General features: G+C 45.8%; 1 protein-coding gene across 1 annotated transcript in view; it reads right to left on the minus strand.

The window, feature by feature from the left end:
* LOC143292221 (zinc metalloproteinase nas-14-like) overlaps positions 1 to 7,900 on the minus strand; it is a 21,226-nt gene extending 13,326 nt beyond the window's left edge. Inside the window, exons 1-5 of the mRNA XM_076602408.1 lie at positions 7,304 to 7,900; positions 4,823 to 4,889; positions 4,054 to 4,156; positions 1,696 to 1,793; positions 180 to 300 (exon numbers count right to left, since the gene is read on the minus strand). Coding sequence (XP_076458523.1) covers positions 180 to 300; positions 1,696 to 1,793; positions 4,054 to 4,156; positions 4,823 to 4,889; positions 7,304 to 7,357 — 443 coding nt within the window. The 5' untranslated portion in view covers positions 7,358 to 7,900. The remainder of the gene's footprint in view (positions 1 to 179; positions 301 to 1,695; positions 1,794 to 4,053; positions 4,157 to 4,822; positions 4,890 to 7,303) is intronic.
* Between the last annotated feature and the right edge of the window lie 16,049 nt (positions 7,901 to 23,949).

A 23,949-nucleotide genomic window follows, 5' to 3' on the forward strand; every position in this document is an offset into this window, starting at 1 on the left:
TACAAACACTGGTCTGGGGAAGCGGAGAGCAGGAGACCTAGAGAGAGAGAGAGACAGAGAGAGAGAGAGAGAGAGAGAGAGAGACAGAGAGAGAGAGGAGAGAGACAGAGACACAGAGAGAGAGAGAGAGAGGGATAAGATAGAAGGTGCCAAGCAGCCGGCACCACGGCACAACCTACCCTCCACCGTTTTGGAAGCGGATTTTGTTCCTGTCGTTGTAGGAGGCTGTCCTGAAGGTGAGACAGGTGTACCTCTGCCAGTCGTTCACGGCGGCCCGAATCTGACCTGTCTGATAGCTGTCTGAAAATACCAATGATGGTCATGAGGATGATGATGACGATGACGATACTACCACTGCAACTACTACTTCTTACCACTGACAATGATAATAACAAGAAGTTGAGATGTGTTCCGAAATCCGAAAATTCCAAAAACCGCTTTCCACTGGGTTTGGCTGACTAGAGGGTAAGTTGTTTTCGAAGACGACATAACCTCGTGTTTCTTTTTCACAATTAAAAGGAAAGAAATAGAAATTCTGGGCAGAACACTTACAGTGATACTAACTACACCATCGACGTGTTTACTGCATATAACTAATCTAAAGTGGACATTGAAATAACTGGAAGGAACATAAAAGAAAAGTTGAATTATCGTTTCTTTCAGCCCGTTGTTGACTGGTGTGTGCAGATCTATAGATCTAGCTCACCGTGTGTTGCGATGTGCAACGTCTCCGTTACCGCCGAAATAAAAGAATAATCGAGACATAATAAAACACACAAAAAACATGATTTTGATGGCGTTATTACATCCACTACAATCACATCTGTTTATCGAAAGAAGAAGAAAACATTAATATTGCGTTAAGTTTTGAATTCAGTCATTTGACGTCAGATGTACAGCAGTCTTGGGATTAGTCTGCTTGCATCAGAACTGAACATGCGTGGTTCGATTCCGCTAGCATACCTTTTTTATTTTTATTATTTTTTTTTTCTCCCAAGATTATCTTATATATCATACTTAATACGGACCACTTTTCAACGATTTTTTTCTTCTTCTACCTTTACTGGATAAAGCGTGAAGCACAAGTGAGTCTTGAAGGCTTTGCCTCTTGTTGTTGTCATGGCTGTAGTTTGGTTGGAAAAAAAAATCGGAAAAAAGAGAAGGTTGGAGGACCCTCTTACCCCCTCCCTCCACCTCCCTACACAAAAGTAAGATCCGACTTGTCTGATAGCTGCTTGAAATATATATATATATATATATATATATATATATATATATATATATGTGTGTGTGTGTGTGTGTGTGTGTGTGTGTGTGTGTGTGTGTGTGTGTGTAATTTTTAAGAGAAAAAACAAAACAAACAAACAAAAAACAAAAAACCCATCAATGATGATAATAGTTCGAAAAATACGAACACACGCATATGAACACACACACACACACACACACACACACACACACACACACACACACACACACACACCTCAGCACTCCCATCCACCAACCCAACCCCTCCATAAACACCCACCCATGCCTCACCCACCACTGAAATCCCTACTCCACCCCCACGCCCCTGCCTTTCCCGCGGCTTCCCCCCTCCCTCCCAACCCGACCCCCTCCGCCCCCTCCAACGCGCCCCCCAGCCAGACCCCCCACACCCGCCAGCCGAGCACGTGCGGCCGGCAAGGAACTTACTGAAGGTGTTCCTAGCGATCTCATAGGGCACCACACGGTTGGTCCAGCGGTAACCCCCGGCTCCTGGCTTGATGGCCTGTCTCTTGCCGTTGCCCGACCTGCCACACGCATTGCGCTGTGTTTTACTGCATTGCATTGTGATGACCACCTTGTTATACTGCTGTGAAACATGGACGACGTATCGCCGTCACATTCAACAACTTGAGCAGTTTCACCAGAGATGCCTACGAAAGATCCTCGGAATAAAGTGGCAAGACAGGGTCTCCAACCTCCAGGTCCTAGAGAGGAGTGGCCAGCCCAGCATCGAAAGCCTGCTGATCCAGTGCCAGCTACGCTGGGCAGGACACATTGTCCGCATGACAGACAGCAGGAATCCGAAGATGCTTTTGTATGGCCAGCTGAAGGAAGCTCACCGCGAACTTGAAGGACTCTGCAAGCGCTTCAAGGACACCTTGAAGACAAACCTCAAAGCCTGTGACATAGACATCGCTTCCTGGGAAACTGCTGCCCTTGACCGCTCTCGCTGGAGGATGCTGTGCTCTAGAGGCATAAAGACGTTTGAAAACAAGAGAACGCTGGCCATTAAGGGAAAGCGTGAGCGAAGGAAGCAGGGCTAAACTTCTGGAGACGTTTTCCCTTGCAACGCCTGTGGGAAGAGCTGCGCCTCCAGAATCGGTCTCTTCTCCCATCTGAGGACACACACCGACAGATAAGCCTGCCTGCCTACTCATCCGTCGGTCCGACGGGAGATTCCATCATTATTGCATTGTAGTGTATTGTAGGAGGAGGAAAGGTGGTATGGTATGGTTAATGAAGACACTTATCTCTTAATACAGTGTCCGCGAGCGTCTGGGTTCGATTCTTGCGGCTCTCGCCTTTTCTCCCAAGTTTGACTGGAAAATCAAACTGAGCGTCTAGTCGTTCGGATGAGACTGACAATAAATCGAGGTCCCATCTGCAGCACACACTTTGCGCACGGGAAAAAAAAAATCCCATGGCAACGAGAGTGTTGTCCTCTGGCAAAATTTTGCAGAAGAACCCACTCGCCTTTTCTCTCAAATTTGACTGGAAAATCAAACTGAGTGTCTGGTCATTCGGAAGGAAAGACAAACCGAAGTCCCGTTTGTAGCACGTACTGACTTGGCGCACTGGAAAAGAACCCTTGGCAACGTAAGTGTTGCCCTCTGGCATAATGCTTTACTGTGAAGAAATCCAGCGTTAGTGGGTGAGAAGATAGATAGATGAATAGATAGATAGATAGATAGATAGATAGATAGAGAGAGAGAGAGAGAGAGAGAGAGAGAGAGAGAGAGAGAGATGAAAAGGATCAAGCTATAAAATTTGAATTTGAAAAAAAGTATGCACATTAAAAAAAAAAAAAAAAAAAACGCAGTAAAAATAACACCATTTACGTAATTCTAGAAGCAATAAAAAAAAATTGAAAGAGAGAGAGAGAGAGAGAGAGAGAGAGAGAGAGAAGGAGAGGGGGGGGAGAGAGAGACAGACAGAGAGAGAGAGAGAGAGGCGGAAGAGGGTGGAGGGGGGCTGAAAGAGAGAGACAGAGAGCGGAAAGATCGAGGGACAGAGACAGACGGATACAGAGCAACAGAAGCTTTGACAAACGCACGGTGAATGATAAACAGCAACGATAGAGACAGACAGACACTGAGACCAGACAGAATCGGAACAGACACACAGCAGAAGTACAGACATTAAAAATAAATAAATAGATAAATAAATTTCCACCCCGCTCTCAGACTTCGAGAGGCGGGTAAAGTGCCGGGCGCAATAGCCAAGTGGTCAAAGCGTTGGACTTTCAATCTGAGGGTCCGGGGTTCGAATCACGGTAACGGCGCCTGGTGGGTACCGTAAAGGGTGGAGACTTTTTCCGATCTCCCAGGTCAACATATGTGCAGACCTGCTGGTGCCTGATCCTCCTTCGTGTGTATACGCACGCAGAAGATCAAATACGCACATTAAAGATCCTGTAATCCATGTCAGCGTTCGGTGGGTTATGGAAAACAAGAGCATACCCAGCATGCACACACCCGAAAACGGAGTATGGCTGCCTACATGGTGAGGTAAATAAACAAAACGGTCATACACGTACAATGTTACCTGTTTGTCTGAGTGTGTATGTGTGCGTGCCTGAAATCTGATTGAACGACACAGGAAACGAACGATGAGCGCCCAATGGCAGCCGTCAGTCGGCTCTACCCAGGTAGACAAACAACCTGTGCAAATGACCCCGAGTTTGTAAAGGGCTTAGAGCTTGGTCTCCGACCGAGGACAGGCGCTATATAAGCATATCATCATCACCATCATCATCATCATCATCATCATCATCATTGCACTCACTCAGCGCTCTGCATCAGGTTCCACTGTCTCTGGGTAAAGATCATGTCCAGCTCCACGCGAACGTCATGATGGCCCAGATCGTAGAAGAACTCAAACTCATTGGCTGTGGACAGGTTGCAAGAACAGCATTCACACGTCCGTGATGATAGTGATAATCATGACATTCATAACAACAACAACAAACATAACAATAACAATAGTAATAGCGTAAGAATAAGAACACACGCATCTGATTGTACACACACACACACACGTACGCGCGCACACACACGCGCGCGCGCGCACACACACACGCACACACACACACACATGCGCGCGCGCACACACACACACACACACACACACACACAAACACGCAAGTACGCACACACACACGCACACACACACACACACACACGCACGCACGCACGCACACACACACACACACACACACACACACACACACGCAAGTACGCACACACACACGCACGCACACACACACACACACACACACACACACACACACACACACACACACACTTCCATCACACCATCACGCCAACCCACACCCATTCACCCATAATCACCATTATCATTGTTATTCTTGTTAATATTGCGGTGATGATAACGGTAAAGATGATGGCGGTGATGATAATGATGAAGATGATTGTGGTGATGAAGATGATGGCGGTGATGATGATGATGATGATGATGGCGGTGATGATGATGATGATGATGATGATGATGATGAATAAAGAACAGACACAAACGACCCGAGACAAGAACTCACTGGAGTTTGCTGCATCAGAAATCATTTTGTCCAACGATTGTTGGGACAGTACGTTGTGAACTGTTACCTGCAACAACACTGCTGGTCAGTACAAGACTGTGAAACACACTGCAGGGGGGGGAGAGAAAGAGGGAGAGAGAGAGGAGAAAGAGAGAGAGGGGGGGAGAGAGAGGGGAAGAGAGAGAGGAGAGGGGGGGAGAGAGAGGGGGGAGAAAGAGAGGGGGAGAGAAAGAGAGAGGGAGGGGGAGAGAGAGAGGGAGAGAGAGAGGGGGAGAGAGAGAGGGGGAGAAAGAGGGAGGGGGAGAGAGAGGGGGGAGAAAGAGAGAGAGGGGGGAGAGAGGGGGGAGAGAAAGAGAGAAAAAGAGAAAGGGGGACAGAGATTTCAGTTTCAGTTTCAGAAGCTCAAGGAGGCGTCACTGCGTTCGGACAAATCCATATACGCTACACCACATCTGCCAAGCAGATGCCTGACCAGCAGCGTAACTCAACGCACTTAGTCAGGCCTTGAGAAAAAAAAAAGATAAATACATAAAAAAGAACTACTACTACTAATAATAATATGTATAAGGCGCAAAAACGTGATGAAGTCAACTATAGGCGTAAAAACAACAACAACAAAAACCCACTAAATAAATAAGTAACTAACTAAATAATAATATTATAAATAATAATAATAATAATAATAATAATAGAGAGAGAGACAGAGAGAGAGAGAGAGCGAGAGACAGAGACAGACAGACAGACAGACAGAGACAGAGAGAGACAGAGATTCAGAAGATTTATTCATCAATAGGCCAAGGCCCCTTCTGAAGGGGTAAATGAACAACGCACATAAAATCAAACACAATAGAAACAGTTAACCAAGCCTGTATCAATACACAATTTCAGAGACGCTGCAGTGGAGCACAGTATCTCAAGATGCTACAATGTCCCAAACTTAATCGCCTTGTGCAAATACAGTCAAAATTTTCATACATCACCATGTGTCGTGGATGATAATCATAAACTCGATTTAAAAAGACAAGACTGTCGATGGTACTCAGGTGATATATATTTTTTTTTCTCTCAAATTCTCCAAAGAGCTGGACAACGAAAAATGAATTTACTTCATCTTTACTGTCTTCAGAGAGGGGAGAGAGAGAGGGGTCAGAGAAAGAGCGAGAGGGGGAGAGAAAAAGAGAGAAAGAGAGAGAGGGGGGAGAGAGGGAGAGAGAGGGGGGAGGGGAGAGAGAGGGGGAGAATGAGAGAGAGAGAGGGGGGGGGACGAACGAACGAACGAATCTCTTTTATTGAGGGAAAAAAAGGAATAAGCACAAATGGCTTGTTTTCATCCTGCCTTCACGAAAAGGGAAAACATAACAAATACTCAATACAAAAGCATGACATTGCATGAATAAATTTCAATTCTGTCCCACTAAAAAGACGAACAACATAAGTACATGCACAATCAATACATAGAACAGAAGCAAGAGAAGAAAGAAGAAGGAAGAGACAAGGAGAGACAGACAGACAAACAGAAAGACAGTTTCAGTTTCAGTTTCAGTAGCTCAAGGAGGCGTTACGCTACACCACATCTGCCAAGCAGATGCCTGGCCAGCAGCGTAATCCAACGCGTTAACGCGCTTTGTCAGGCCTTGAGAAAAAGACAGAGAGAGAGGGGGGGGGACAGGATCGGGGTGGGGGGTGAGAGTAAGAAACAGAGAGAGGGGAGAGAAAGAGAGAGAAAGAGAGATGGGGGGAGAGAGGGAGGGGGAAGAGAGGGGGAGAGAAGGAGAGAGGGGGGAGAGAGAGGGGGAGAGAAAGAGAGAGAAGGGGGAGAGAGAGGGGGGCGGAGAGAGAGAGGGGGGAGAGAAAGAGAGAGAAAGAGAGAGAAAGAGAGAGAAGGGGGAAGAGAGAGGGGGCGGCGAGAGAAAGAGAGAGAGGGGAGGGGGGGGAGAGAGAGAGAGAGGGGGGGGGGGGGCAGAGCTAGAGAGATAGGGGATATGGGGGAGAGACACACACACGGAGACACACACACACACACAGATATAGAGAGAAACAACGAGAACAACAACAAGAACAACAACAACGACGACAACAGCAACAACAAAAACAAACAACAACAAAAAACGACGAAACAACTGCTCGTCAGAAGCAAAGAGCAGAAAGACGGACAGCAAAAAGAGAGAGAGGGGGCCACAGAAAGAGACCACGTGGAGGAGAGAGAGAGAGAAGGAGAGAGGGAGAGAGAGAGATGGGTCAGAGAGACACACAGGCAGACAGACAGATATATTTATAGAGACAAAGCAACATCAAACAAATATAAAAACACAAAAACTGCTCGTAGTCATCTCATCATGATTACATCACACACACACACACACACACACACACACACACACACACACACACACACACACACACACACACACACACACACACACACACACGCCCAAGCGAATAATAAAATAATAAATAAAAGAAATATTCGAACGAACTCACCACCAGAAACGTCGCCGCTACTGTGACAAAGGTCCTGAGGTTCTGCAACCCCATCTTTGTGCAGGTTGCAAAACGTGGATACAAAAGTGACTTAACTGCTGGTTAATTCATTCTTTGTCCTAGCTGGTCAATGAAAGAATAGTACTGCAACGGCTTTGGGCTGACCGTGTTTTACTGGACTCGGACTCTGATCGACGCCTTTATATGGGCAGCGAGGCCTTGGATGACCACCTCTCACATAAAGACCCAATTATATGACATTACTTGGGGGCGGACTTAACGGCTCATTGACGGAGATTGAGTCTTTAGTTCAAATTATTGAGAGGACTACGTCAACCGGCCTTAACAACCTGTCTGACCGTGACCCCTCATCGTTTTTGAAACAGGGGTCTTGGATGAGTGGAGAACTAATTACTACAGAGATGATGCAGAGGCGCGATAAAGAGTCCAATCAGCTCATGATAACTGAGGTTTGTAACCCACGTCAGCGATAACATGGCAGGATGGGCGCGCACAGATGTGGGAAATGAACTTTTCTGTCGAGTACGAATGGACCCTGTTGTCGGCATGCTGTAAACGCAGGGTGAGAGGATGTGGCGGAAGAGAGATATAAAATCGACATTGTCAACGGTTCGAAAGGACGAGGGTGCAGAGGGGGGTGGGGTAAGGAGTGGGGTGTTTCAGATGTGGAAGGCCTAGCTAGATTATGGGGGACGTTACGGATGACATTGTACATGTATTCGGATACAGTTCAGTGGCTGCTTGCGAAGTGGGTATACCACTGAGATTTTGGCGGCCGCTTCCACTGATACCCAAGACGTCTGATTCATAAGATATACATGTGATAAACACAAATGAATTCGAACGTGTGTGTGCGATATTCCGTTCTATCGCCACCTCCCACCCCGACACAGAAACAAATTGTCAGGACTGGCCTGTGACCATCATTCCCTTCTGAAGCTTAAGATGAATTACATGGCCTTCAAGTTACAGACACACACACACACACACACACACACACACACACACACACACACACACACACACAAGCACACACGCGGATACACACACACACACACACACACACACACACACACACACACACACACATACTCCTCTCCTCCCCTCTCTCTGTCTTTCCCTGACACTACACGTCATGATTTACTGCTGTAAGATTGCCGGCACTTGCTGTTACTGTTTGGTACGGAAACATTTCCAAGGCAGAAGTTGCAGCCATTAACAGAATCGTAAAAACTGCCACCAGGATTACCGGGGCTGATCTACCTTCTTTAGAAGACATATATTATAAGCGGCTACTCAAAAAAGCAAATTCAATTAGCCAGGACGAGTCACATCCAGCTTTTGGGATTTTCGAGATGCTCCCCTCTGGTCGACGGTGCATGAGGACGAAAACCAATCGCTTCGCCAATAGCTTTTTCCCCAAAGCAGTCAATGCCCTGTCTCTCAAACAAATCCAGTGTGATAAATAGAATTGTGCAACCAACAACCATCTACCTGAATATCTAGTCATCAGCTCCATCCACATGTAATATGCAGCTTCTGTTCAAACGTGTGTGTGTGTGTGTGTGTGTGTGTGTGTGTGTGTGTGTGTGTGTGTGTGTGTGTGTGTGTGTGTGTGTGTGTGTGTGCGTGTGTGTGTGTGCGTGCATGTGTGTGTGTGCAGTGCGTGCATGCGTGAGTATGCACAAGTTTTTATATTGATATGCACTTGTATGTATCTTATTTCTACTGTATCTGTGTTTGCGTATGATTTTCGATTTATGTTCGTATCTTGTTATGTACTATCCCCCCCAATATTCCTTGTGACCCCGGTACACTTGGTAATACAGACATATTCTATTCTATTCTATATGTATACGTAGTTCAGACATGACTGCTCACACACGGACACACTAACACTCAGTAAGAGACATGACTGCTGACACACGTACACACTAACACTGTTACAGACATGACTGCTGACACACGTACACACTAACACTGTAACAGACATGACTGCTCACACACGTACACACTAACACTGTTACAGACATGACTGCTCACACACGTACACACTGACACTGTAACAGACATGACTGCTCACACACGGACACACTAACACTGTAACAGACATGACTGCTCATACACACTAACACTGTAACAGACATGACTGCTGACACACGTACACACTGACACTGTAACAGACATGACTGCTCACACACGTACACACTAACACTGTAACAGACATGACTGCTCACACACGTACACACTAACACTGTAACAGACATGACAGCTCACACACGGACACACTAACACTGTAACAGACATGACTGCTCACACACGGACACTCTAACACTGTAACAGACATGACTGCTCACACACGGACACACTAACACTGTAACAGACATGACTGCTCACACACGTACACACTAACACTGTAACAGACATGACTGCTCACACACGTACACACTAACACTGTAACAGACATGACTGCTCACACACGAACACACTAACACTGTAACAGACATGACTGCTCACACACGGACACACTAACACAACAACAGACATGACTGCTCACACACGGACACACTAACTCTGTAACAGACATGACTGCTTACACACGTACACACGTACACTATAAAAGACATGACTGCTCACACACGTGCACACGTACACTATAACAGACATGACTGCTCACATACGGACACACTAACACTATTACAGACATGACTGCTCACACACGGACACACTAACACTGTAACAAACATGACTGCTCACACACGGAGACACTAACACTGTAACAGACATGACTGCTCACACACGGACACACTAACACTGTAACAGACATGACAGCTGACACACGTACACACTAACACTGTAACAGACATGACTGCTGACACACGTACACACTAACACTGTTACAGACATGACTGCTCACACACGGACACACTAACACTGTAACAGACATGACAGCTGACACACGTACACACTGACACTGTAACAGACATGACTGCTCACACACGGACACACTAACACTGTAACAGACATGACTGCTCACACACGGACACACTAACACTGTAACAGACATGACTGCTCACACACGTACACACTAACACTGTAACAGACATGACTGCTGACACACGTACACACTAACACTGTAACAGACATGACTGCTGACACACGGACACACTAACACTGTAACAGACATGACTGCTCACACACGGACACACTAGCACTGTTACAGACATGACTGCTGACACACGGACACACTAACACTGTAACAGACATGACTGCTCACACACGTACACACTAAGACTGTAACAGACATGACTGCTCACACACGTACACACTAACGCTGTAACAGACATGACTGCTCACACACGTACACACTAACACTGTAACGGACATGACTGCTCACACACGTACACGCTAACATTGTAACAGACATGACTGCTCACACACGGACACACTAACACTGTAACAGACATGACTGCTCACACACGGACACACTAACACTGTAACAGACATGACTGCTCACACACGTACACACTAACACTGTAACAGACATGACTGCTCACACACGAACACACTAACACTGTAACAGACATGACTGCTCACACACGGACACACTAACACAACAACAGACATGACTGCTCACACACGGACACACTAACTCTGTAACAGACATGACTGCTTACACACGTACACACGTACACTATAAAAGACATGACTGCTCACACACGTGCACACGTACACTATAACAGACATGACTGCTCACATACGGACACACTAACACTATTACAGACATGACTGCTCACACACGGACACACTAACACTGTAACAAACATGACTGCTCACACACGGAGACACTAACACTGTAACAGACATGACTGCTCACACACGGACACACTAACACTGTAACAGACATGACAGCTGACACACGTACACACTAACACTGTAACAGACATGACTGCTGACACACGTACACACTAACACTGTTACAGACATGACTGCTCACACACGGACACACTAACACTGTAACAGACATGACAGCTGACACACGTACACACTGACACTGTAACAGACATGACTGCTCACACACGGACACACTAACACTGTAACAGACATGACTGCTCACACACGGACACACTAACACTGTAACAGACATGACTGCTCACACACGTACACACTAACACTGTAACAGACATGACTGCTGACACACGTACACACTAACACTGTAACAGACATGACTGCTGACACACGGACACACTAACACTGTAACAGACATGACTGCTCACACACGGACACACTAGCACTGTTACAGACATGACTGCTGACACACGGACACACTAACACTGTAACAGACATGACTGCTCACACACGTACACACTAAGACTGTAACAGACATGACTGCTCACACACGTACACACTAACGCTGTAACAGACATGACTGCTCACACACGTACACACTAACACTGTAACGGACATGACTGCTCACACACGTACACGCTAACATTGTAACAGACATGACTGCTCACACACGGACACACTAACACTGTAACAGACATGACTGCTCACACACGGACACACTAACACTGTAACAGACATGACTGCTCACACACGTACACACTAACACTGTAACAGACATGACTGCTCACACACGGACACACTAACACTGTAACAGACATGACTGCTCACACACGGACACACTAACACAACAACAGACATGACTGCTCACACACGGACACACTAACTCTGTAACAGACATGACTGCTTACACACGTACACACGTACACTATAAAAGACATGACTGCTCACACACGTGCACACGTACACTATAACAGACATGACTGCTCACATACGGACACACTAACACTATTACAGACATGACTGCTCACACACGGACACACTAACACTGTAACAGACATGACTGCTCACACACGGACACACTAACACTGTAACAGACATGACTGCTCACACACGTACACACTAACACTGTAACAAAGAACTTCCAGAGAAGAAAAGGAGTTAATGTAATCTACGCCCGTCTCCTAGGAGGAGGTGCTTTTATATTGATACAAAATCCACGTGAACAGTGTGTCATCGTTCTCTTGCATCATCATGTTCTACGTACTTTTGGTTTCCTGTGCGTGTGTTCGGCTGTGTGAAGCGGATGTGGAGGGAAATAACACTGATCTACCCAGTGGGTGGCTGAAAGTTTTAAATAGGGTTAAAGGTGATTGCATGGCCACCGAGGCAGTAGATTCATAGTTACTGTGCCAAGGTTGGCATAGGCAAGTGAGACCCAGTCCTATCCTAACACCTTTTTAACTTGACTGAACAGTATCCGACCGAAGCCAGGCACCCATTCACACCTGAGTCAGAGGAAAGTCGGTGTAACTTGCCTTTCCTAAGGACACAACACCACTGATGCCGAAATGCCGGGGACTTGAACCCCGATCACTGGTGAACACTGGACCAGAAGTCCAACGTCTCAGTAACCGATTCTGCCTCGGTGCCTCTACTCATTAATGCTGGTGCTGAACGCATGTATAATTGAAAAAGAGGGAGGTCGGACACCCAGTGACACAGGCTGGACATTGGTCATTCGGCCACCAGCACCCGGCGTGAGCGGCGATCCTCGCTCGCGCCGGGCAGCCTATCGCGAAGTTTTCCCTTGTTATACAAAGCTCGGTAGAAGAGGGTATTGACAAATACTGTACCCATATGTGTAAGCCATTGCACTCATATGGTGCAGAAATTAGGCTCATCACTGTTCGCTTTGAACCCACTGCCCATGTCAAAGTGGCCTGGTCGGTGATCACTTAATTTGTGCACGTGGGTGGAGTTGACCGGGATAATATCACGGCGATCACGCAGTGGCCATTACACTAGTGTTATTGGCCGTGTCAATTCCTGTTTGAATACAATAATTCAGTCACCTCGGACATTAGGGGGCATAAGCTATTATACAGGGATTGGACTGTGAGAATGAGAGTAAGTATTCCGGCAATGTAAACGGCTTGAGCAGGCGATAAATCATCATGATATTCAGTAATGACAACCGAACAGTTACAACCGTACGGCCTTGAAATGTCGGTACATCCGGCTTTTCAGTTCACGTAAAGCTCGGTGTCATCATGTCATGATAGTCCGACATGTCAATAATCCGACATGTCATCAGTTCGTCCGACGATCATTTATCCGACGTCAGTGGCAATAGTACGACGTGACAATGGTCCGACGTCGGCGGCACTGGACACACGTAGCAATGATCGGACAGGGCAATAGACTTTCATCTTCACCTCTTCTTCACCTCCGGCTTCACTTGACAAAGAGTTTGACTCGAAAAGTCGTTTTTATCTTCATCTTAAGGTACCTTTGATTTTAAACCATTTTTTACCATTTTAACCTCGGTTTAAAAGGTCCAGCAGTCACCATTTGTTCATCAAGGGCAATAGACCGACATCATTACACAAGTCAGACTTTTTTCTCTCTCCTTTTTGTCCGACGTGGTATTAGTCCGAAAACATAAAAAGCTATCAGTGCTATCAATCACACAGTGCCTGTCAATATAAATGTATGCATATCTCTCTCTCTCTTGCTCGCTCGCTCGCTTTCGCTCTCTGCGTGTTTGTCTCTTTCTCTCTATCTCTGTGTCTGATGGTCTCTCTGTCAGCTGCCTCTCTTCCCCTCTTTATGTGTCTATGTTTTTCTCTCCGGCAATCTCCCTACCACCCTCTCCGCTGCTCGTTGTATGTCTCATTGGTTGTAATTGCCGATCTACATTCCTGTCTGTCTGTCTGTCTGTGTGTATGCCTCGCCCCCCTTCCCCCACCCCGGTCCTTCTCGCTTGCTAGTTCCCGCTCTCTCTCTCTTAGCATATTACTTGCCATAAATGATGTATTTCCCATAAATGACGTATTTCTCCGCTGTCTCTCTCTGTTTCTCAGTCTCAGTTTCTCTCTCTCTCCCCTCTCTCTCTTTCAAACTTTTTATTGCTTCTACAATAATTGTAACTATATGACGTTAATCTATTACTGTTTTTGTAACGCGAGCTTGCATATTCAATTTCAACTTTTATTGCGTGAACATTATATTGACATAATATATCAATTTTCATGTTTTGTACTCTCTCTGTCTCTCTCAAGTTAAATTCTCTCTCTTCATTCTCCTCTGGCTATGTAGTGTTTTCAATGTCAAATTGTCAAATAACTAGTCATGTAACCATGACTTATAACACGGCCGGCAGTGCATGTTTGTGTGTGTGCATGTGCTCAAGTATTTTATTATATGCGTGTATCCATCATGGATCAGAGTCTCTCCTTCTCTAATTACACAAATGCATATATATATATATATATATATATATATATATATATATATATATATATATATATATCCATATATAAAGAAAGAAAGAGAGAGAGAGAGAGAGAGAGAGAGAGAGAGAGAGAGAGAGAGAGAGAGAAACAAATTATTTATTCTGTATAAGGCATCACCTCATTTGAAGGGATTAAACAAAAGTGAACAAGCTATTAGAGCTCTAGTAGTGTAATACATATTGTTAACACACATACGATATACGAATGCAGAAGCATTGCGTGTGCATGTAAATATGAAGACACCAAAAGAATAGCGAAGAAATACTAACGTCATTGTATAGCATCGTACATTTCAACTGAATTTTGACGGCTCTTCGAGACTTTAGATGTACAGAGATAACTTAGTTATCATACTATTGTCGTCAGTAGGGGGCTTAGTAGGTGGTGTCCTACGTATGTTAAATCAGAACAGGCACCACCGAACACCACCGAAGTGACTTAGCAGCAGTGCAGGGTCTCCTCTGGTGTGTGGCCTCCTGAGGACCCAACTGACATCGATCGTTCCTTGATGCCACTGAAACAGCGCAGATGATGGTGTCGCATCTAAGGTATGTTTTGTATAATTTTACCCAGTATTCGCTCAAGTCGACCACCCTCGCACACAAACAGCAGACCACTAAAAATGAAATATATTTTACATCTTTCATTCACGCATTCACGCGATGTCAGAAAGAAGAGGCAGAAAGAGAACGGGACAAAATAATATATGCTAGCTAGCCTACGGATAGGAAAGAGTGCTACACCCGGCACCCAACTACCCCAATCTATACCACTACCCGGGGAGGAAAAAAAACTTCCCAAAGACAAAGGGGTGATAAGGGTGATGGATGACTAATGAATTTAAGAAAAAACAAAAAAACCAAACCAAAGAAACGAACAGAACAAACTATGCCCCTACAAAGCCATTATATTCCCTCAACCCTCTCCCCTAAGATGTAGCCAACTTATTCAAGTGATGCGGTGGCACAGTCGGTTGGAGGGCAACTCAGGTTGGAGTTTGACGGGGCATGGTCCTCGGAGTGACTTCTGAACTCCAGACCTCAGCAGGACCATGAACTGTTCAAACAGCTGCAACACAAAAATATTCGCTAAAATTCCATTCACGATAGTGTTTGAATGGAGCTGAAGGAGAGGGCTATTTATTAGAGGGACGTCGAGACTTCAGCGGGGCTTACAATGACACTACCGTATAATTATTTCATAAATGGACACAAGCTGTTGTTCCTCAGGTGGGACGGTTACGTATTTTTACATATTTTAAGGGGAGAAAAACTGGATGAATAAAACACTTCCACGCATTCATACAACAGTTATTTCCCCCTAGACCAACCTCCACTTGGGAAAGGGAAAACGACAACAATATATTATACGAAGTAACTAGCAAGTAAATGACAACGTGCATGAGAGTCGTTTTGGTCTTGAATTCACTTTCTTACTGCGCTAAAGATATAAATGTGATGCGCAAGAAAACAACGAGGCAATTGACTACAAGGTCCGAGCTTGGACGACTAGAATATAAAAACAACAACCACCTTTTGTAACTTTTTATCTGTGAAGTTCACATTCACTGTGTGTTTACATAGATGTATGAATAATAAGGACAAGAAAGAATAGATATTCATCCTATCCAACAGCAACACACACGTCTTCGTGTGTGAAAAATCCCGCGCACAAAGTAACAGAAAAGAAGACTGGATCCCCGTATGTGTGCATACAGTAATTATATTATCCTATGACAACGAGAAGGGGGAACAAATATTTACAATATAATGATTTACACATATTAGACGCGTCTCAAAAAAAACTAATACATAAGGATAAAAAATAAAATAAAATAAAAAACGGAAACGACCGGCCTACCGCGAAAATGAACTAACACTAAAATGAAGAAATTACCGAGGAAACTTATGTTGTTGTTTTTTTATAATCAGAATGGAACGAAGAAATGACATTTGGGTTCGAACTAGCGTCTGAAAAATGTTTCTGCTTACCTCAGCAGCTGGTGGGTCGACGTGTAGCAATACCGTGTGGCAGAAACCGGGTGCCGAGTCCGGGTGTTACACTCTGGTCAGTGAAGAGGAAGGGGACAAACTTGAAAGAGACTGGGGGGGCGGGGGGGGCGGGGGGGGGGGGGGGGTCCTTTCCAGTTCCAGATGAAGTATTCCTCCACACTCATTCTCATTGAAGAGAGGCCACAGGGTCGGAGGGATACTGGGGATCTTTTTGGGAGTGCCTGAACGAACAGATACCCCATATCCGCCCTACAGAGCGTTGAAGCTCGAGGCGACCAGACGCTGTTAAGTTCTGAAAAGTGAATGATCTTGATGTCTGCATGTTGGTGAAATTTTACCTTCTATAACTGAGTGAGGAATCTTGAAGGTGAGCCTGCGCAAGGAGTATGTTAAGCACATGCAAGATCTAAAATGACAGAATAACACGGATTGGACGGGAAGAGAAGCAGCGGAGGGGAAAAAAAAGAAAACCAAAACGAGAAAACAACAACTATAAGGTGAGATATGTACATAGGTGATCACGTTCGTCACGGCTCAGTGACAATGGTGTACAGGAGGGGCCTTATGCACTAAATCCGTGACAGATGGGGTAGCACAAAACAACAACAACAACAAATCTCTCTCTCTCTTTTTAATTAAGATAAGAGCTCCTCTGGTCTTGCTAAAACAATCTTACAAGGCACAGTGAGGGGAGGAAGAAGAAGAAGCAGACAAAGGAAGAGATGGGAGGACAACATTCGAGAGTGGACAGGCATGGAGCTGAGAGACACCCTGAGAGCCGCCGAGAGACGCGAGGACTGGAGAAAGGTGGTTGACAAAGCTTCGAAGGCGCCCCAAAGGTATTCGGAATCTGAGGGATCGGTGACGGTGAAGAGCATTTGTAAGAGAGAGAGAGATACTCGGAGGGAGATAAAGGGAGAGAGACTGTAAGACAGGGACAAAGGCAGACAAAGAGAGACAGGCAGACAGAGAATAAGATTAATGAGACTTAGACCCCCACTTCACCCCCCCCCCCCCCCCCCCCCCCCCTTGGCCTTGATAAACTTTCGGATGGCCTTGTTGTCATTGTCACCACAAAACTGAGTTTTTCTTCCGAAAGATTTGACGTCCATTGAATGCCTGCTGCTGCTACTGCTGCGACTGCTTCTGCACGACCAGTTATGTGCAGACTCAGTCATACATTCATGAAATGTATATATAATTTCCTGTGCTGCAGTGCGCAGTTCGAGAAACATAAGCATCAGTTTCATTTGATGCTTCAATTATACGTATATTCGCATAATGTGGAATTTGTTGTTATTAGAAACTATTGTTGTTCTCAAAGGTAGGAATGATGGGTTTAGTTTCGGCTGCTCTTGTCTGTGGCTCTTGCATTGGAGAATCGGTTGTGTCAGTATAAATATTTGCGTGAGGCCTAACATGAACTGCATTGTGTGACATCCAGCCAGACCTGAGCGATGCTTTGTGTGGACCACAACTGTGCTAATAAATGTAGCGCAAAGAAAATAGGGTCGGTGTGTTGAATCCACACATTACTGAGAGCCCTTCGAATCAAAGGAAAGGAAGGAAACACGTACCCTTATAGGGTTGTCTCATTTGAGCGCGGTTGAGCGTCAATGCAGGAGGTGCACATGTGGTTTGATCTGATGATTCCACATCTGTTGTGGGCCGATAGTGGAAAGTGATATATGTGTTTGAAGGAAACTGTGGCACGAGACGGAGGTAGGTCGCCATGCTGGGCTTGCCTTAGGCATGACAGCCAGATCTGTGGAGCTCCTCCATGCGAGCTGACAGGCGAAGGGCGCTCCTCCCGCCACTTTTTTGTTGTTGCCAAAAAATGACAGCACTGGTATGTTGCCTATGCATAGAATGGCAGACATTTAGCAACAAAAGACTTGAGGTCCCTTGTGTCTCTGGGACAGGGCTGTGTAATTGCCCAGGTAGGTACCATCTCGAAGGGGCATACGGAAGGCTTGGTGGCTTCTCTACCTGAGTGTGGCATGTTGGAGCAACCTGCAGAAAGTTGTCGGCAGTCAATGACTGGGTTGGATCAGGCTGGGCTGTGGAAGTGCACTTCATGTGCCCGCAGGTCACTGAGTCTCATTCTGTGGTGGAATTCCTAATGGAAGAGGGTTTCCATGGGGAAAATGTTTGCTGAAGGTTCTTTAGTGAGAAAGGGGACCGGATCCATGACAGGCCTCTGGCTGTGTGTGGTGCGCACTAAGTCTGGGATGGAGCAGGGCGGGGGCAGGGAGGTACGTTTTCAGTATGGCCAACAGCAAAGTGAGAGCTGTATTATCAGTGGTTTCTTAATTGCAAAGGGAAATCATTTGCAGCTTAATCTTTCATGAAGGACTATGTTTCTCAGACTAGAAGTCAAACTGCACTGGACTGAGTGCTGTAGCCGTGGGCCTAACTAGCCTTTGGGATCCGTCCCAATGATGAGTCCTAAGGCCCTCTTGATTGAGGGACTGGGGATGCAACTTGGGCAAAACACTCTCTACTATAAATTGTATAATCGAATTCCAGCCCGAATAGTCGGGACAGCAGTTGCCTCCTCTGCTGTTCTGATGGTGACTGTCGTACACGACTGATTATCATATATTGGTCCTAGGAGGACACCAATCAGCATGGGTAAATCAGGAAACAGCTGCTGTATGCTTGAGGGATGAAGGTGTCCACCATGCAGGTAATGTTGAAATGTAAGGAAGCCGGAAGGAGTTGACGGGGACTTGTGATGCAACCGTGTGTCTGAAAGACATGGTGCTTGCTTCCGAAGTGACAACAAAGTCATCCTCTGACAGGCCCCTGACTGAAGGCTGGGGCTCCATGATGGGATAGCCTGCCTAGGCTAGAAACCCCTGGAAGTGTCTCATTGGAAAGACAGTGCTTGAGAAGGAATGCCCATCTGTAACCACAGCAGTGGTTGTGTGTTGATGCTGAAAGGATCAGGCAGGGAAGACTAAGTGCAGAAAGTGCTTTCAAACGCCAATTGTTTGAGACGTCGATGCTGGATCTCTGTTCAAGCAAGGTGATGGGGCGAACTGATGTGCTTGAATGCAGCATCTGTCATGCTGGTATGAGTGGGCAGAAAGGTACGCCCCTGTGGCTAATGGACGGTTCGTTGTGCTTTGTGAGACGCATCCGTCCTCGTCAATATGCCTTTCTCCCAAGTGTAGAGGAAAACAATTATTACCCAGGCCTTCTGCTACTAGACAGTAGTAGAAGAGATGGGCTTATGGTGATTGTCTCTTGCCCAGTGGGCAGTTTTCGGGTCCGCTAAAACTTGGAAGGCAAAGATAGACACCCCTTCATGGGAGGGCTGGCTAGGGTGTAGGGCCTGTGTAGAGCTGTTGTCACAACCACAGTTGTGCAAACCAAGGGTTGTTGTAGACAAGGGGGGGCGGGGGGGAGAAGGGATGTCTTACAAACTTGGAAGGAATGAAGGGCGTGTGTGTCCGGAGTGGCACCTCTAAGCTGGACTGCCTCATCCCTCCTTGTACCATGTTTGGGCATCTCCAGCCCTATGGGTGATTGTTGTAGGCAAATGAGATGGGTTGCCTTGTCCCTCCTTGCACCAAGAGAGGGCATTCTTATCCCTATGGGTGGGAAGGGAGTACATTCAGGCATGAATGAGGCAGTTTTGTATGTGAGTGCAGTCGTCCTCCGAAAGCAAGGTATGGATGAATTTATGACAATGAATACGTATATGTGCAAAGGGATTATGAACTTCCATCAACTCAAGTGATGATGTCAGGAATATGCCAATGACAAGAGATCGAGTCACAAGACATAAGCGGCTGTATAAGCATACGTGTAGCGTGCACAGATATACCCAAGTAAATGGGTAAGTGTGCATAATCAGTAATGGAAAGGAATCTCTGTATGCACCTGTATATGAAATGTACATACACATATGAATAAAGTGCCAGTACGTAGACGCAGAGAGTTATGGGCATTGTGAACAGAAGGACGCAAATGCAAGTGTGCCTATATTGCTATGTAGGGAATCTCAATGAATAGATGTCAATGAATAGAGATAGAAATATAATTGTACATGTTAATACGAAAGTCGTATGAACCTATCCGGCGTAAGCGCACACGCATGTGTATACCGAGGGATAAGTATACATCTATAAGTGTAAACAGAAATGTGTATAAATGTAGCAAGATATCTCATAGATAAATATATAGATATACATATATATTTTTTTTTTTTGGGTGTGTGTGTGTGTGTGTGTGTGTGTGTGTGTGTGTGTGTGTGTGTGTGTGTGTGTGTGTGTGTATATATACTCTTTTTTTTTTCTTTTTTTTTTTTTTTTTTTAGTTGTTGATATTGATACTAAATCAAAAAGAGTAGAAAGGGAAATATTGTGATTTATTTCCTGTTATTGTGTATAACAAGAAGAGAATGGTAATAGGATTGGTTGCCTGCAGTGGGCTGTGTGCAAGTGTGGGGGGATGAAGAACCTAAAAGTTCGGTCGCCAGTAGCCTGAGAATCAGCAAGAAAGGTGCAGTTGCTATGCAAGGTTGTGTAAAGTCCACGAATGGGCATCAGGACCCAATGAGAAACCGAAGAAACATCGTTGGTGGACAGCACGGGGGGCAGGAGTGACGTGCTGTGTCGGTTACAAATGCGGAGTTGCCTCCCTTGGCGCCGATAATCGGCGAAAAGGATGGTGTCTTTAGAGCACATATCCCCTGGTGTGACATTTCCTCGCTGTAGAGGGAGGAGTGTCATGCTGCGTATGAGAGTCCATGGTTCGATGCCACAAGGGGAATAATTATAATGTCCCTTAGTCCCTACCCGAATCGGTCGCCATCGGACGCGAGACGGTCGGGACATGTGGCATGACGGTGCCGTAAGTCAGTGTTATGGGCGTCGTGGACGAGGGGGTGGCAAGTCCGTCGGCTTGCCGTGGGATGTGCGTCCCCCTGTAGGTGAACGGCGGTCCAATCTCGCGAATGGTTCCTGCGAGAGGACCGACGTTCAACTGTTGTGTGTTGGCGGATAAAGGGATAGACAAGATCGGTCCGAGCACTGCCGAGTCCGTGGCAGGATCGAGTTATCAAGAGGCACTCCGACGTGGAATTGCCGATATTTAGTCTGGGTAACAGTGGAGTTATGCAGTGGGGCAGAAAAAAACCAGCACTGCCGACGTTCAATGGGCCGTGCACGCATCTGCTCTGCCGGTGGGCAAGGCCCGAGCAGGCGCTAGGTGTGGCACCAGTGCATAATTGCTGCAGCAAGTTATCAATGGGTTGCTGGTTGTTTGGTTGAGCAGCTTGCTGAGACGCCATTAGTCTATGGAAAACAGCAGCAACCGGCGGTGTGGCAGATGGGGTCATCACTGCAAAGCTTGAAGAGACCGTGCACACACCAGCACTGATGGCGAGGGGCCGTGCCGGTAAAAGGAAGTAACTGCGGCGATCACCGGCAAGGTGCCGAAGCAGGAGTTGTCTCCCTTGGATCGGAAACTCGGGACAAGAGGAGGGTGCACGCGCATGGGCGAGCGTGTCCCCTTGTGGTCCACCTTCCTCCCTACACCTGGGGAGGGTATCCCTAAGTGGCTCGGTCGCCATAGGATCCGAGACGGAAGAGACATGCCGCGTGGGGGGCGCGTGAGCCAATGTCACGGTCGCCGCCACGGACGCATCGCACATAGGGCCCAGTCTCCAAAGCCAGTGTATGGTGTTGTTTTCCCAAAGGGATTATGGCACATTCCATTGTTGTCATGGGGAAAGTGATACGAGGAGATCGACTCGGGTGTCCTGCCGACTGGCAGGGCCGAGAAACGCGGATCCATATTTACCGTGACCCAACTAGTGCAGACTCCGGCAGGGGTCTGACATTCCTGTCCTGTGTAAACTACTATCCGCCTTTGCGGAGAAAACGAAAGTAACTACGGCCGATAACCTCCCGGAAGTAGGTAACCTCCCCTCTGTCTGGCTGACTAAACTTGTTTTTTGCAGTGTCCATCCAGGACAAATCTTACACTTCTCTGCATGTCTCGCTTGAAATCCCCAAAATGAGCCTCGTAGTCTGCTTTCTATGCTTTGATGGCTCTTTTGTATCACCTGGGTGCAATGAAATTTGAAAGACTAATCTTTATCCATGTGAAATTTCTTAACTAGTGTTGCTGACAAATATTTCATAGTTGCTGCATACTTAATTGTTGACGATTTTTTTTTTAATCCTCTTGATTTGGTAATTACATACCAAATGTGTTAAGTCAAAGAAGAGTTATAAGGATTAATTTCTTATTGCTGGCTTATGTTTATTTCATTTTCTAGAAAGTTGGCAATTCCTACACTGAAGAGTATCAAATGAAATGCGAGTGGTTTTGCGTTATATACAGGAGACCATTTTCCAAAGTGTACCAGGTACTCATTTTGTAATGTGTAAGTGAATCTTTTTAATGTACATTTACCAGCAAATATGCACAAAGCAATACAGAGTATATCTATCTTCTTTTCATTTATTTGGCTAACCAAGCAAGCATTATTCCTCAACGTTACCAAAGTCACTGCACACCTACTAGCTCCAATGACTACCAACACTGCAGGATTTGGGCAATGTAGATTACATCCCTTGGCAACAGCAATGTTCTTGTATGGCAGCCTTTCTTTCTGAACAAATTATACCAGCTCCATCAAATTCCGTCCTGAACACAGAAAGCACTGTGAGCAAAGTGATTGGAGGCAATTACTTCGGTCTGACAATTCCAAAGGAAATCATTCCAAGGTTGACAGAATAGCTTAATTTTGGCACAATTTATATTTTTCAATTCACGTTATCAATGCTGGCTTTTGCAAAACTTCCTTGATATGGAAATGTCTGAGAAAAAATAGATTCCAATGTGGCGTTAGTCAAAACCCTCTAGCAATTATCCTGCCACAACCCACCAGCTGTAAATCACTGCCATCATTTAAAACAGCCCCAGGTGGTCACCAACTTTGCAACACTTATGTTTGTGACAAGTGAATGTATTCAACTGGATTACCAGGGTGGAGCGATAGAGAACATGTTTAGTATGAGTGCACTCATTATTTCTAATTCATACCGCACATGTTAAGATTAATTGCAGACAACAGATCACTACAGTTTATACCATTATTTGTTATTTGGTAATATTGACAATTTTTTAAAGACAAAGCGAGGAGTGTTCAATGCATGGACATTCACTCAGCCAGTCTGATGGCTTGATTTATCATTCCATGAATCTTCTCTACTTCGACCAGAAATCC

This window comes from Babylonia areolata, chromosome 18 (assembly GCF_041734735.1).
Source record: "Babylonia areolata isolate BAREFJ2019XMU chromosome 18, ASM4173473v1, whole genome shotgun sequence".
NCBI classification, from domain to species: Eukaryota; Metazoa; Mollusca; class Gastropoda; order Neogastropoda; family Buccinidae; genus Babylonia; species Babylonia areolata.